The following is an 11934-nucleotide window of genomic DNA, read 5'->3' as shown; positions in this document are numbered from 1 at the left end:
GAGAGAGAGAGAGAGAGAGAGAGTGTATGAGTGTGTGTGTGTGTGTGAATGCTTGTATGTGTTGGCCTTGTTAGAGGAGAAATGTGACCAGATAACATACTTATTAGCAAAAAGCTTCAGTAACAAAGCTGTCAGCAAAATAGTTCTTGGGTGGACAAACTATGCTAAGGCATTCTTGAATGAAGGGCTGATGAATGCAGATTAAAGCATTAGTTCACAAAGGAATTGCCCAATGATTAGGGCTGCATTTACCAAACAACCCATACAAGGGAGTCAGGGACAAGCAGACTGCTATTCCTTGATAACATTGACTATCTTATATTTCTGGCCTGAAGCACGTGACTAATTCTGAAATGTCAATGACTTTTCCCTGGATCCTTGTTAAGGTTTTTTATTATCTCCAGGTTTATTTTATTAATCTTTATTATCACAATACACTGGTACCTAGAGATGGGTTATACTTTCTATAATGCCATATGGCATGGCTTGCATAACCAAATACAAGTTAAGTGATTATTAATTTATTTTGGGGCATGATGCCAGTTGCTGTTTACAACTATCATACACATATGAAACTTTGGGATTTTTTCTTTTTGGTAGGAAGGATATTATTAATATATCCTTACAGAGTAGGGAACTCCCAATGTGGAAACTCTGTCCACCAATTCAAGATAGGCAACTCATCAATAATTTCCAGTTGTAGAGAGTTACCTAGGTTCCTAAGAAACTAAATAATCTGCCCTAGGTCACACAGTTTGTAAACGGAAGAACTGAAATTAAAACCCAGGTGCTTCAATGCCAAATCAGCACCAAATCCACCCCAGCCTTTGTGATCCAACAAATCTGGCCTTCTCTCTTTTCCTTACACAGTGCACTCCATCTTCCATCTCTATACTTCTGCACGGGCTGTCCAATCTGCCTGGAATCTTTTCTTTCATCACTTCTCTCTCTTCCTTTAAGATACAGCTCAAGGACCATCATTTACCTGAAACCTCTCCTTAATCCTTCAGGTACTAATTCCCTTCCTATAGCTTATTTTATATTTAAAAGCTACCTTGTATATATTTGTATTTATCCACTTTATATTAATGCTTTATGCCTTTATATATGTATTAGCTGTCTTTCCACACTAGAGTATAAGCTTCCTGTAAGTAAGGATTGTTTTAATTCATTATATTTATATCCCCAGGTTCTAGCATGATGCTTGGAACATAGAAAGATCTTGATAAATACTTGGAAAGTGATTAATGCTCCTTCCACTCTCAGAGACACATCTTTTTCTTGCAAGGAAGAATAAGAGAGAAGAAAGTTCAGTAAAACTAACATATCAGCATATCAGCCAAGTCAGACAGCAGCTGTAGCATTCCACCCTCTTAGTCCCCCACATCTGCAAAGAAGGGAGGGAGGCACCTTGCCTTCTCTTCTCAGCCTAGTCTCATTATTTTTTCCCTTCAGCTTCAATTATTTTGTTCCTACTTGTCCCACTTATTGTGCTCAGTGTGTGTGATATTTTCCTGGTTCTGCTTGCTTCACCAGTTCATATTAATCTTCTCATGTTTTTCTATAGTCATCATATTCATGATTTCTTATGGCATGATACATTTATTTACCACAACTTGTTAATCATTCCTCATTTGAAAAGCATCCAAGAAGCATCTGGATCCATGGGGCACTTTCTGATAGTTTGGTTTTTAAAAAAGTAGACCAGTCAAAACCAAAAATGCTTGGTCATTTACTTTCCATATTTCTAGTCAAACTGATCTTGAGGAACAGAATGTCTCCATTAATATTTAATTATCCTAAATGCATTGGTGGATTGCCTTTGAATCAACTCATTATAAAATATATTACTAATAGTTATCATACAATTGTAATCACAAATATTTTGAAAGGAAGCATATTCTCTTCAATTAATATATATCTTAGCTAATTTTAAACTCTATTCCTAGAAATAAACCCAAAGCCTTTTATACAATATTGTTTAGTGAAGGGATTTTAAAAAAGTATGATTTCATTGCCTGTTCTAAAGGTAATTTTTTTTCCCTTAAAGATCTGGGATTTCAATGGACATTGTCATCATACCCTGAATGTGGGTCAAGATCGAACTGTGGATATTTCTCAGATCCTAGTCCTAAAGAAGACTATACTAGTGGTAGGCTGGGAGAGGTATGTCTTTGGATGTCTTGTAGCAAAAGACTGGAAAGAAGGTAAAGAGAATGTTTTCATGTTGGGTTTCCAAATCTAAAAACAGGAGGGAGCATGGAAATGTTGACTCCCTCTGGGTCATTCATTTGCTGGTGACCTAATTGAAGGGAATTCTCAGTAGGAGTTGACTGCTTATCAACTGAGTGACAGATCAAAGAATCATAGGACTTAGAAGAACCTGGAGATGCCATCTGGTGCCTATTTCTGGCTTGGGTGATATCCTCCCAGAGAACATTAATGTCAGAAACAAAAGTTTCTGACTTTCTAAAAATATTTTCACAAGTAGGTCTTTTTTTTCCTCCTTTAGTATCACCTTCCAGGGTTTCACAATTTTTAGTCAAAAAGCTTTTAATGTTTCTCTTCAATTCCTTCAGTTATAATTTGAGCCTTTTTTTGTTAAAATAAAAAAAAAGACAAAAAGCAGATACCCAGCTAGAAAAGCATACTGGAGTATTTTTCAGTTTCTTACATAGAGGTGGCCTTGACAAAGCACTTACTGTTTTCATGGAAACATTCCTCAACTTTCATCCCAAGGGAAACTCTATTTCCTTCTTTTTTTTCCTGGAGAACTGAAGGATGCACCAGACCCAGACATTCTCAGATATCACTCACATGAGGAAAATTAAAGGGGCCTGAATTTTGAAAATACTATGTTCCATAAATTTCGCAGCACAGAAAATACTGCTTTAAAAGGTAATTAGCCAGCACTTATTCACTGTCGAATTATCATTTTAATGGTTCGAGGGTAGTATGGGATAAACTGCTTTTTTTCCCCCTCTCTTCATCAGATTCTATGCTCAGACAACTAACTGTGCCATTTGGGTAGATTTTATTAATCATAGAAAAGACCTTTAATCTAAGCACTAATGCATATAGACACATTAGCAGATGGAGCATATGGTCTATCATTTTTTTTCCCATAGAAATTGTGTTTGGTAGGAGGAAAAGCACAGACCAAACTGTTCTACATAATATTATGACATAATTCTTCCATATATGCCTTACAAAGGCAGGCTGCTTCCTGTCCATGGCAGCAATCATTGTGACTCATAGCTAATTCAGCAATCTGCATCCTAATCATCTCTATGCTAGGCACAGACACTGACCAAGGTGAAGTCTATGGGCTAGGCAGTGTGCCATAATTACAGATCCTGGAAGACCTCAGGTCATGCTCTGCCTATGACCTATTTTTGTTGGGTCACCATGAGCAAGTGAAGTGTAACCTCTCAATGCCCTGGGCAACTGTCGAAGGCCTTAAGTTTTAGATCTCACTGTACATCAATGGAGGGAGTCCCTGTGTGGGAATTCCCTACTGTAATGAAGTCATCCTCCCCCCCCCCAAAAATTATATGGTGAAATGATGCAATTTTTCTTTAATGGCCAACTGGGACTAATGTTTATAAGAATTGTTTTATTCTTATCCCACTGAAAAAAATGAAAGCCAATTTCTGAGTGAGCTGCAGTGCTTAGCACAGTTCCTGGCAAATAATAGATACTTAATAATAATGCTTAGAGGGCATTATTTTGTTCATCAAAAACCCTTAATAGCCCATAATTGGAAATGATGAAATGATTAGAATAGTCTCATTTTAAAGCGATTTTAGAAATTGGAAGCTTAAAGCCACATTTGATCATTGAGTCCAACAAATATATTGAAGGAAATCTGAAGAGCAGTAGTCTGACTTTCTCACCTGTCATTTGGATGGTTAGCTATCATATACTCATATACCTAGCGTTAGCTCCCACTGCTGTTCCTTTGCGTATGCTGTTCCCCATGCTGAGGATGCCATCCTTCCTGATTTCTGCATCTTGGAAAGCTCCCTTTAAGGCTTGGCTCAAATGCCAACTCCTATACAAAGCCTTTCCAGCATGCCTCCAGTCCCCACCTTCCTTATTATTTCCTTTGAATATATTTTGGATCTGCTTATCTGTGCACATGTTTTCCCCCAGGAGAATGTAGGCCCCCTGAAGGCAGATACTATTTACTTTAACTTTTTATCCCCAGAGCCCAGAAGAATAGCTGACACCTAGAGGTAATTAGTAAATGTTGATGAACCAGTTTAATTGAACTGAAAAAGACTTAGGAAGGAAACTTTGAGAATGTTGGAAAAAGAATGAAGAATTCATCTCCCTAGATGAGGTCCTCTAAAGGAATACTGGAGGTGGGCGGTGGGAGGGCATATTTTTGGCTGAAACAAATGAAGACACTTAATCTATTTGAGTAGAAATCAGGGCTGGCAAATCTGTCACTACTGGTGACCTATTACTCATAACTGGAAAAAGCAGCACAACCCACCATGTAAATGTGTTCCTTTCAACTATAATGGAAGGATCAATAAATTGTCTGTAATAATATTTATTCATGGATTTATGAACTATATTTACTGAGAAAGAGGCGTTGGATTGCAACACATTTTCTAATATGTAAGATTGGATCTCTTTTTATGGAAGAATTTAGAAGAGGGGCTGAAAAGAGACATCATTAGCTCTTTTGGGGAGGCAGAATTGCTGATGTCATTTATGAGCTACTGTTATGTCCTGGTGTGGTATAAACAACTCAGATCACCATCCTGAAAAGCTTAGGGATTTGAGAAAAGGAACCTGAAGACTGCAATTAAGCTACAGTAACCTCTCCCAAACCCAAGGGAAGCTGCAGCCTTTATTACTGCTAGTCTATGAACTTGTGTCCACATGTACAAGTGAGTTTAATCTTTCTGTCCATTGGTCACTAAGGAGTCACTAACTAACCACTAACAATCAGTAGGGATCATTTAATTAGATTGGCTGGGCAATTCTGTCAAAACTATGGAAACAGTTTGTGTCCCTGTGTAGACACAGACTAAAAATGTTGGTTGTTTTGCACTTGAAGATGTATCCTAAATGTTCCTGATTGTAAAGTATATGCACTATGGTGAAGGCTGAAGGCAAGGATGACTTGCTCCCCTAGGACATTAATGTCTGCACTAAGAGGCACTGACATTATGATCATCTGAGCAATTCAAAAAGCACCTCTTGCTATTGAAAGGGATTATGCTGAGTGCAGGAACCACAGTCTGCTTTCTAGGGTCAGTCCAGGACCAAGCTCCCAGCACAGAACTAGGGTCACAGCTTTAGAACTGGAAGGGACTTTAGGGGCCATTGTTCCACCCCTTTCATTTTATAGGTGAGGAACTGAGGTTTAGAGAGGTCATGGCTTGCCCAGGGTTATATAACAACTAAATTTCTCAGGAGATATACAAACCAAGATCTTCCTAACCTCCAATTGAGCACTCCTAAAGCCAATTTCTGACTGGATCAAAATACATAAAGACAACTAGATTGATGAGCGATCAGCCAGCAGAGTGAATCAACCTAGCCAATGCATCCATCTCATCTATACCACCCTGATTCAGACTCCTATCACCTCTCATCTGGACTATTTCAGTAGCCTTCTAATTGGGCTCCCTCCCTCAAGTCTCTCACATAGCTACCAACATGATTTTCCTAAAACACAAGTATGACATATTATTCCTTTATTCAATGATCTCCAGTGGCTTCCTAATGCTGTTGTTGTTTAATTGATTGGTCAGTCTTTGTGACCCCATTTGGGGTTTTCTTGGCAGAAATACTAGAGTGGTTTGCCATATCCTTCCCTTCCTCATTTTACAGGTAAAGAAACTGAGGCATACAGGGTGAGGTGACTTGCTAGGGCCACACAGTTAGTGAGTGCCTGATGCTGGATTTGAACTCAGGTTCTCCTGACTCCAGGCCTGGCACTCTGTCCACAATACCACCTAGCTGCCCCTCCCTAATGCTACTAGGACAAAATATAAAGTCTACTGGTTCATGTTGAAAGCTGTTCACAACCAGACCTTAACTCACCCTTTCAACTTTATGACAGTGTTTGCCTTCACTTCTACTAGGGTCCAGCTTAACTGGTCTTCTTTTCATTTCTCATACATGACACTTCATCTCCCATAGTGTTTTCCACTGGCCATTTCTCATGTCTAGAACATATTCCTTCTTCACTTCTACGTCTTAGAATCCCCAAGCCCCTTCAAAGTTCAGCCCAAGGGCTACCTTCTATATCACACTGTTTTTGTGTCCTGACCTCTTTGGCAGTCTGGTAAAGTCTATGGACACCTCCTCAGAATAATATATTTAAATATACAAATAAAATACATAGGATTGAAACGGAAACCAATTATGTTGAAATATGGTTATCAAAATGTCAAAACAGCAACAACAAACCATAGTTCATAGACCTCAGGTTAAGAACTTCTGCATCTATGTGAATCTTGGAGAATCTGCATGAAGGCTTTCCAGATTCTCCCAGCTGTTCGTCCTCTCCCTGCCCCCCCCCCATTATCTGTTTTGGATCTTTCTTTATCTGTTAAGTATCTTCCCTTACTAGACCCCAAGCTCCATGAGGGCAGGGACTGTTTCACTTTTATCTTATATCCCCAGGGTCTGAGAACTTAAGGAATACTTGCTGATTACTTGAAATACACTTTCTTGAATACTTGGATCTAATCTCCTTGGTGTGACCATGGCCAAATCATTTAAAGTCTTTGAGTGTTAGTTTCCTTAGTCATAAAAAATCAAGAAATACCTATCCTACACCAAGGTTATAAAAAAGAGGAAATGAGATTATATTTATATTTATATGTATACATATATATGTACACACACACACACACACATATATATATATATATACATACTTTGCAACCTTGGAATGCTCTAAACTGTACATATCAACCATTAATATTTGTCTGTAGAAATGGCCTCTATTCCTATGGCTCTTTCATATTCTTTATTTCCCTCCTGGGGTCCTTTTCTAGTCATGTAGATTTAATCCCATCCCTGTGGCAGTATTAAAATTCATAAATAAAATACTAAAGATATATAAAGCTATATCTAAATAAATTGCTAAATAAAAAGCAAAAGCACCTGAGAACTTCGTGCAATATGTGGCCAAACCCAAATAATCACTAGTTATTTAACAGCTGGCAGGGCTCCTTGCTCACAGTAGGTGCTCAATAAAGCTTTGTAGATTAAATTTGGAAGTCAATTTTGAAAGTGACCTGAGTTTGAGGATTTCATACAGCCTCAGGCAGAAAACTGAAACATCACAGAATATAAAGTTCTTAGCAGTCATCTCATTATGGAAACAATTCTCCCTAACTTCAGTAGCTTTACTTTTTAGTTACAATAAGGATACATTAACATTTTTCATGATTATTGTCAATTCTAGGATATTTGCAGAAAGGAACATAAAGAAACAAACATATTTGAAATTCACAGATAAACTAACTCCCAAACCTAATTTTACTTATTAGTTTCAGTTTAATCCAATATAATTCAAAAGAAGCCAAAAGAATACGACAGTCATTTATTAAATAGTGCCTGCTATGTGCAAGGTCTTATGTTAGGCCTGGGGCACAAATATAAATAGCAATAATGAAGAAAACAAAAAGAACCCTTCTCTCTTCAGGGCCAAACTTTAACAAAATAAAAACAAGCAAGAATCATGGTACCAACAGACAGAACATGGTACCTAGACCCAGCACACATTGAATCCTGACTCTCTTCCTCCTCTCTTTTTACTAATGTTCTCTTTCCCTCTTCAAATATGTCAGTTTTTACTTTTTGAATATTGCATCCTTCAACAGAATGTAAGCTCCCGAAGGGCAGACTCTATTTACTGTCATCTTGCCTAGCAAGGACTGAATTGAAGAATCACCTCCTGAAATCTCACCTGTGCTGAATTTCTTTAATGATGATTTCTTCCTGAGCACTCTTAGCAGGACACATGTTTTCCTAGATAGCATATACATGCAGGCTAACTATTTTTTACCCTTTTACAAGAAGCTCATGTGGCTTTCAGTTTAAGGAATCAAGTCACTTAAATTCAGAATTATTGAGAAGATGGATTGTTTTCACAAAGGGGAAGGGGAGGTTTGACAGTATGAAGAACATCCCTGGAAGTACAAATATAAAGTGCAATCTCAAATGGTTATGTAGGGAGGACATTCATTAGAGCCCACCCCGACAAAGACCAATTCCCATCAGCTTTGGACTCTTTTCTCCTTGGGTACACTTTCCTCTGAGTTATCCAGATAATTGTCTCACTGTGCATTTCCACTGACTCTGCAGGCATAGCCTTACATTGTGGGTGAAGCTCTGCACTTTGAAAAATGCTGTTTTAAAATAGAAAGTATGGTATGGATTTTTAGGCTATTTGAAGAAAACTGTCATTTCTTGGGGAAGGTTTTCAGATTGGGTATTAAGGGAGAATATGACAGTTAATTAATTTCTCAGTATTTTGACACCCAAGGTCAAATATCAGAAAGGATACTTTGAACATTTTGGGTAGTCTGCAAAGTTCTTTGCAGATTTGGGGAGGAGAGGATCATTTTGAATATTGTAGGTTAATAATCAGCATTTTAGCAAGTGGGCAAATTCAGCACTGGTTTTTGGAGAGAGGGACCAGGTAAAAAGGAGGACTGATAAAATTATTCTAAATGGAATATCTCCAACCAAATGTTAGCTACTTAATTCAATTCAATGAAATTTTTTAAGTAGGGCAACTAGGTGGTGGGGTGGGGTGGGTAGAGTTCCAGGCCCAAAGTCAGGAAGACTCATCTTGGTGAGTTCAAATCTGGTCCCAGATGCTAGCTGTGTGACCCTGGACAAGTCACTTAACCCTGTTTGCCCTGAGTTCATTATCTGTAAAATGAGCTGGAGAAGGAAATGGAAAACCATTCCAAGAAAACCTCAAATGGGGCCATGAAGAGTTGAACATGACCAAAAAACAGCTGAACAAGAAATGTAGTTAGCTTATGGTGCCAGTCATTGGGGCTACAAAGGCAAAATGCAAAGCAATGCCTTCCTTCATGGAGCTTGTGATGTACTGGGGAATACAGAAAAAACATAGAGAAGAAACTACAAGGTAATTAAATCATTACAACTCAAATAGCTAACATTAATATAGGACTTTAAGATTTGAAAAGTCCTTTATATATTATATTTTATACTCATTATCCTGATTGGGCAGCTAGGTGGCAAAGCAGATAGAGCTCTCTGTACCTGGAATCTAGGAGTCCTGAATTCAAATCTGGTCTCAGACATGTATTTGTTTTGTGACCCTAGGCAAGTCACTTAACCTCTGTGTGCCTTGGTTTCTTCATCTGTGAAATGCAAATAATGGTACTTAATAATAGTACAACCTCCCAGGGTTGTTATGACGATAAAATGAGATCGTATTTATAAAGTGCTTTGCAATCCCTAAAGTCCTATATAAATACTAGCTATTGTTATTTTACAGATAAGGGAAACTAAGGCAGACATAGGTTGAGTGACTTGTTCATGGTCACACAGCTAGTAAGCATCTGAGGCTCCTTTGAGTTCTGGGTTTCTTCACTCCAGGCCCAACACCAGCTGCCTATGAACAAGATATGTCCAGGATAGATACCGTGTTTCCCCGATAATAAGACACTGTCATATTATTTTTTGGACAGAAAAACACCAGAGGGCTTATTTTCAGGGGAGGGCTTATTTTAATGAACATTGACAGCAATTTTAATAAACAGGTAAATGTGAACAAAAAAATGTACCTTTATTCAATAATGAATTCAATAAAGAACAGGATGATGCGCTCGCAGCTGCAGCTCTGATTGGATGCAGCTCGTAGCGCAGGGGATCACCTTCACTACAGTAGCAATCTCAATAGGGCTTATTTTCGGGGGAGGGCTTATTTTAGAGGAATCTTACACAGTAAGGGGAGGGCTTATTTTCAGGATAGGTCTTATTATCGGGGAAACACGGTAGGAGATAATCACCACATGGAAGGTGCCAGCATTAAGGGGAGTCAGGGCAGGCTTCTCATGGAAGGTGAGATTTTAACATGAACTTGTAGGAAGTCAGGGAAGCCAGGAGGTAGCAGAGAAGAGAAGGGAGACTATCAAGGAGCAGGAAATAGCCAGTGAAAAGACCTGGAGTCTGGAGATGAAGAAACTTGTTCAAGGAACATCAGTATCACTGGATTGCAGAGGACATGGTAGGGAGAAAGGGCTAAGAATATTGGAGATCTGAAAGCTTGTGAAGGGCTTGCATCTAAAACACAGGGTTTTATATTTGATCTTGGATGTGACGGAGAGCCACTGGAGCTTCTTGAATGGGAGTGTTGGTGAGAGGGTCAGATTTGTGCTTCAGGGAGATTAATTTGACTGCTGAGTGGAAGATGAGCTGGAGTGGGAAAGATGAGTCAGGGAGTCCACGCAGCAGGCAGTTGTAATAGTCTAGGACTGAGGTGATGAGGGCCTGTAGGAGTCAGATGGATAGATAGGGATATATGGGAGAGATGATATGAAGGTAAAATTGGCAGCTTTTGGCAGTAGATGGGATATGGAGGCTGAGATAGATTAGGATGGCATCTAGTTTGCCAGCTTGGGTGACTGGAATAATGGTAGAACCTTGAAATTAAAAGGGGCATTTAGAAGGAAGGATAGTTCCCTGTCCCCCAATGTAGAGTCCCACTCCAACCTCTGTCCCTACATTCAGAAGTCCCCTATAAGCCTGAGCTTCCCTTCACCATTCACCCTTTTGGTTACTGCCCCATCCGAGCACATCTGTCTTGCACCATATTTATTCAGGGTCTTGTTTTGTGACTTGTTTTCTACTTTAATAGAATGCAAAGGTATTTAGGGAGCAATTTGTTATTTCCAAAACCCCAACAAACACCTCTTCTAACCCCTCCCCTCCAGTTAATTTTAAGAGATACTTCCATGATTTCCTCCACTAAAGTTCTGTTCAGATGTCTCACTGTGGAAGGAAGGTGACCTGGGAGTCTTGAAGGCTATGCCAGCACAATATAAGCTCTGAACCATCCTACCAAGATTGAAAGGTTTCTAATACAGGCTGATGATGTCATCCAAAGACCAGACCAGACTTGCTAGATTTGGAGAGACTCACAACTAATTTTGTCACAGGGCAAAATTTTGAATTTGTCAACTCTCACAAGTTTTAATGACCATTTACGTTATGTCTATGGATAACTTCATTGATCCAGACATGGGACTGTTCTGCTCTAAAGTCTTTAGTGGCTCCTTATTGCCTACCAGGCAAAATTCACACTCCTTTGCCTAGCATTCAAGGTCTTCCACAGTTTGGTGTCATTCTATCTTTTTTAGACTTATCTTATTAACTGACCCCCCCCCCCCACCCCCGCCATGCACTCTATATCCTGCCTTAATTGAATTCCCTTTAAACACATCCTGTGTTTTCCTACCTCCATTTCTTTGCTTTCATTTTCTCCTATGTCTGGACTATCTCTATCACCATCCTTACTTGCTACTTGTTCAATTCCTACCCATCCCTCAATGTCCAATTCAAATGCTACCTGCAAGTAGTAGAACTTTTCTTGATCTTCCTTGTCTTTAAAAACCTTTATCCTTTAGTCTTCACAACATGGTTTGTTTTCCACCCCTATACTGCATTTACTTTATATTATAATTATTTGTTTGTCTCTCTGTAACATGACTACTAGATGGGGGATTCTTAAGCAGAGGTTCCTGGAGTCCATGAAGTTAGATGCAAAAAATTGTGTTTTTATTTTCTAATCCATTGAGCAGAATTTCCTTCAATTATTTAAAAAATGTGATTCAGAGACAGAGTTCATAGCCTTCCCTAACCTGCCCACTGGGTCCTCACTTCAACCAAAATTACAAGTTAGGGACAGCTTCTCAT

General features: G+C 38.9%; 1 protein-coding gene across 1 annotated transcript in view; it reads left to right on the top strand.

The window, feature by feature from the left end:
* WDR49 (WD repeat domain 49) overlaps positions 1-11934 on the top strand; it is a 149502-nt gene that overhangs the window by 75525 nt on the left and 62043 nt on the right. The window contains exon 9 of the mRNA XM_069083622.1: positions 2051-2166. Coding sequence (XP_068939723.1) covers positions 2051-2166 — 116 coding nt within the window. The remainder of the gene's footprint in view (positions 1-2050; positions 2167-11934) is intronic.

The sequence above is a fragment of the Petaurus breviceps genome, unplaced genomic scaffold, assembly GCF_028583685.1.
Source record: "Petaurus breviceps papuanus isolate PSGF00001 unplaced genomic scaffold, PetGlider_PUasm1.0 173, whole genome shotgun sequence".
Taxonomy (NCBI): domain Eukaryota; kingdom Metazoa; phylum Chordata; class Mammalia; order Diprotodontia; family Petauridae; genus Petaurus; species Petaurus breviceps.
This window is presented reverse-complemented; position numbering and strand designations above follow the sequence as displayed.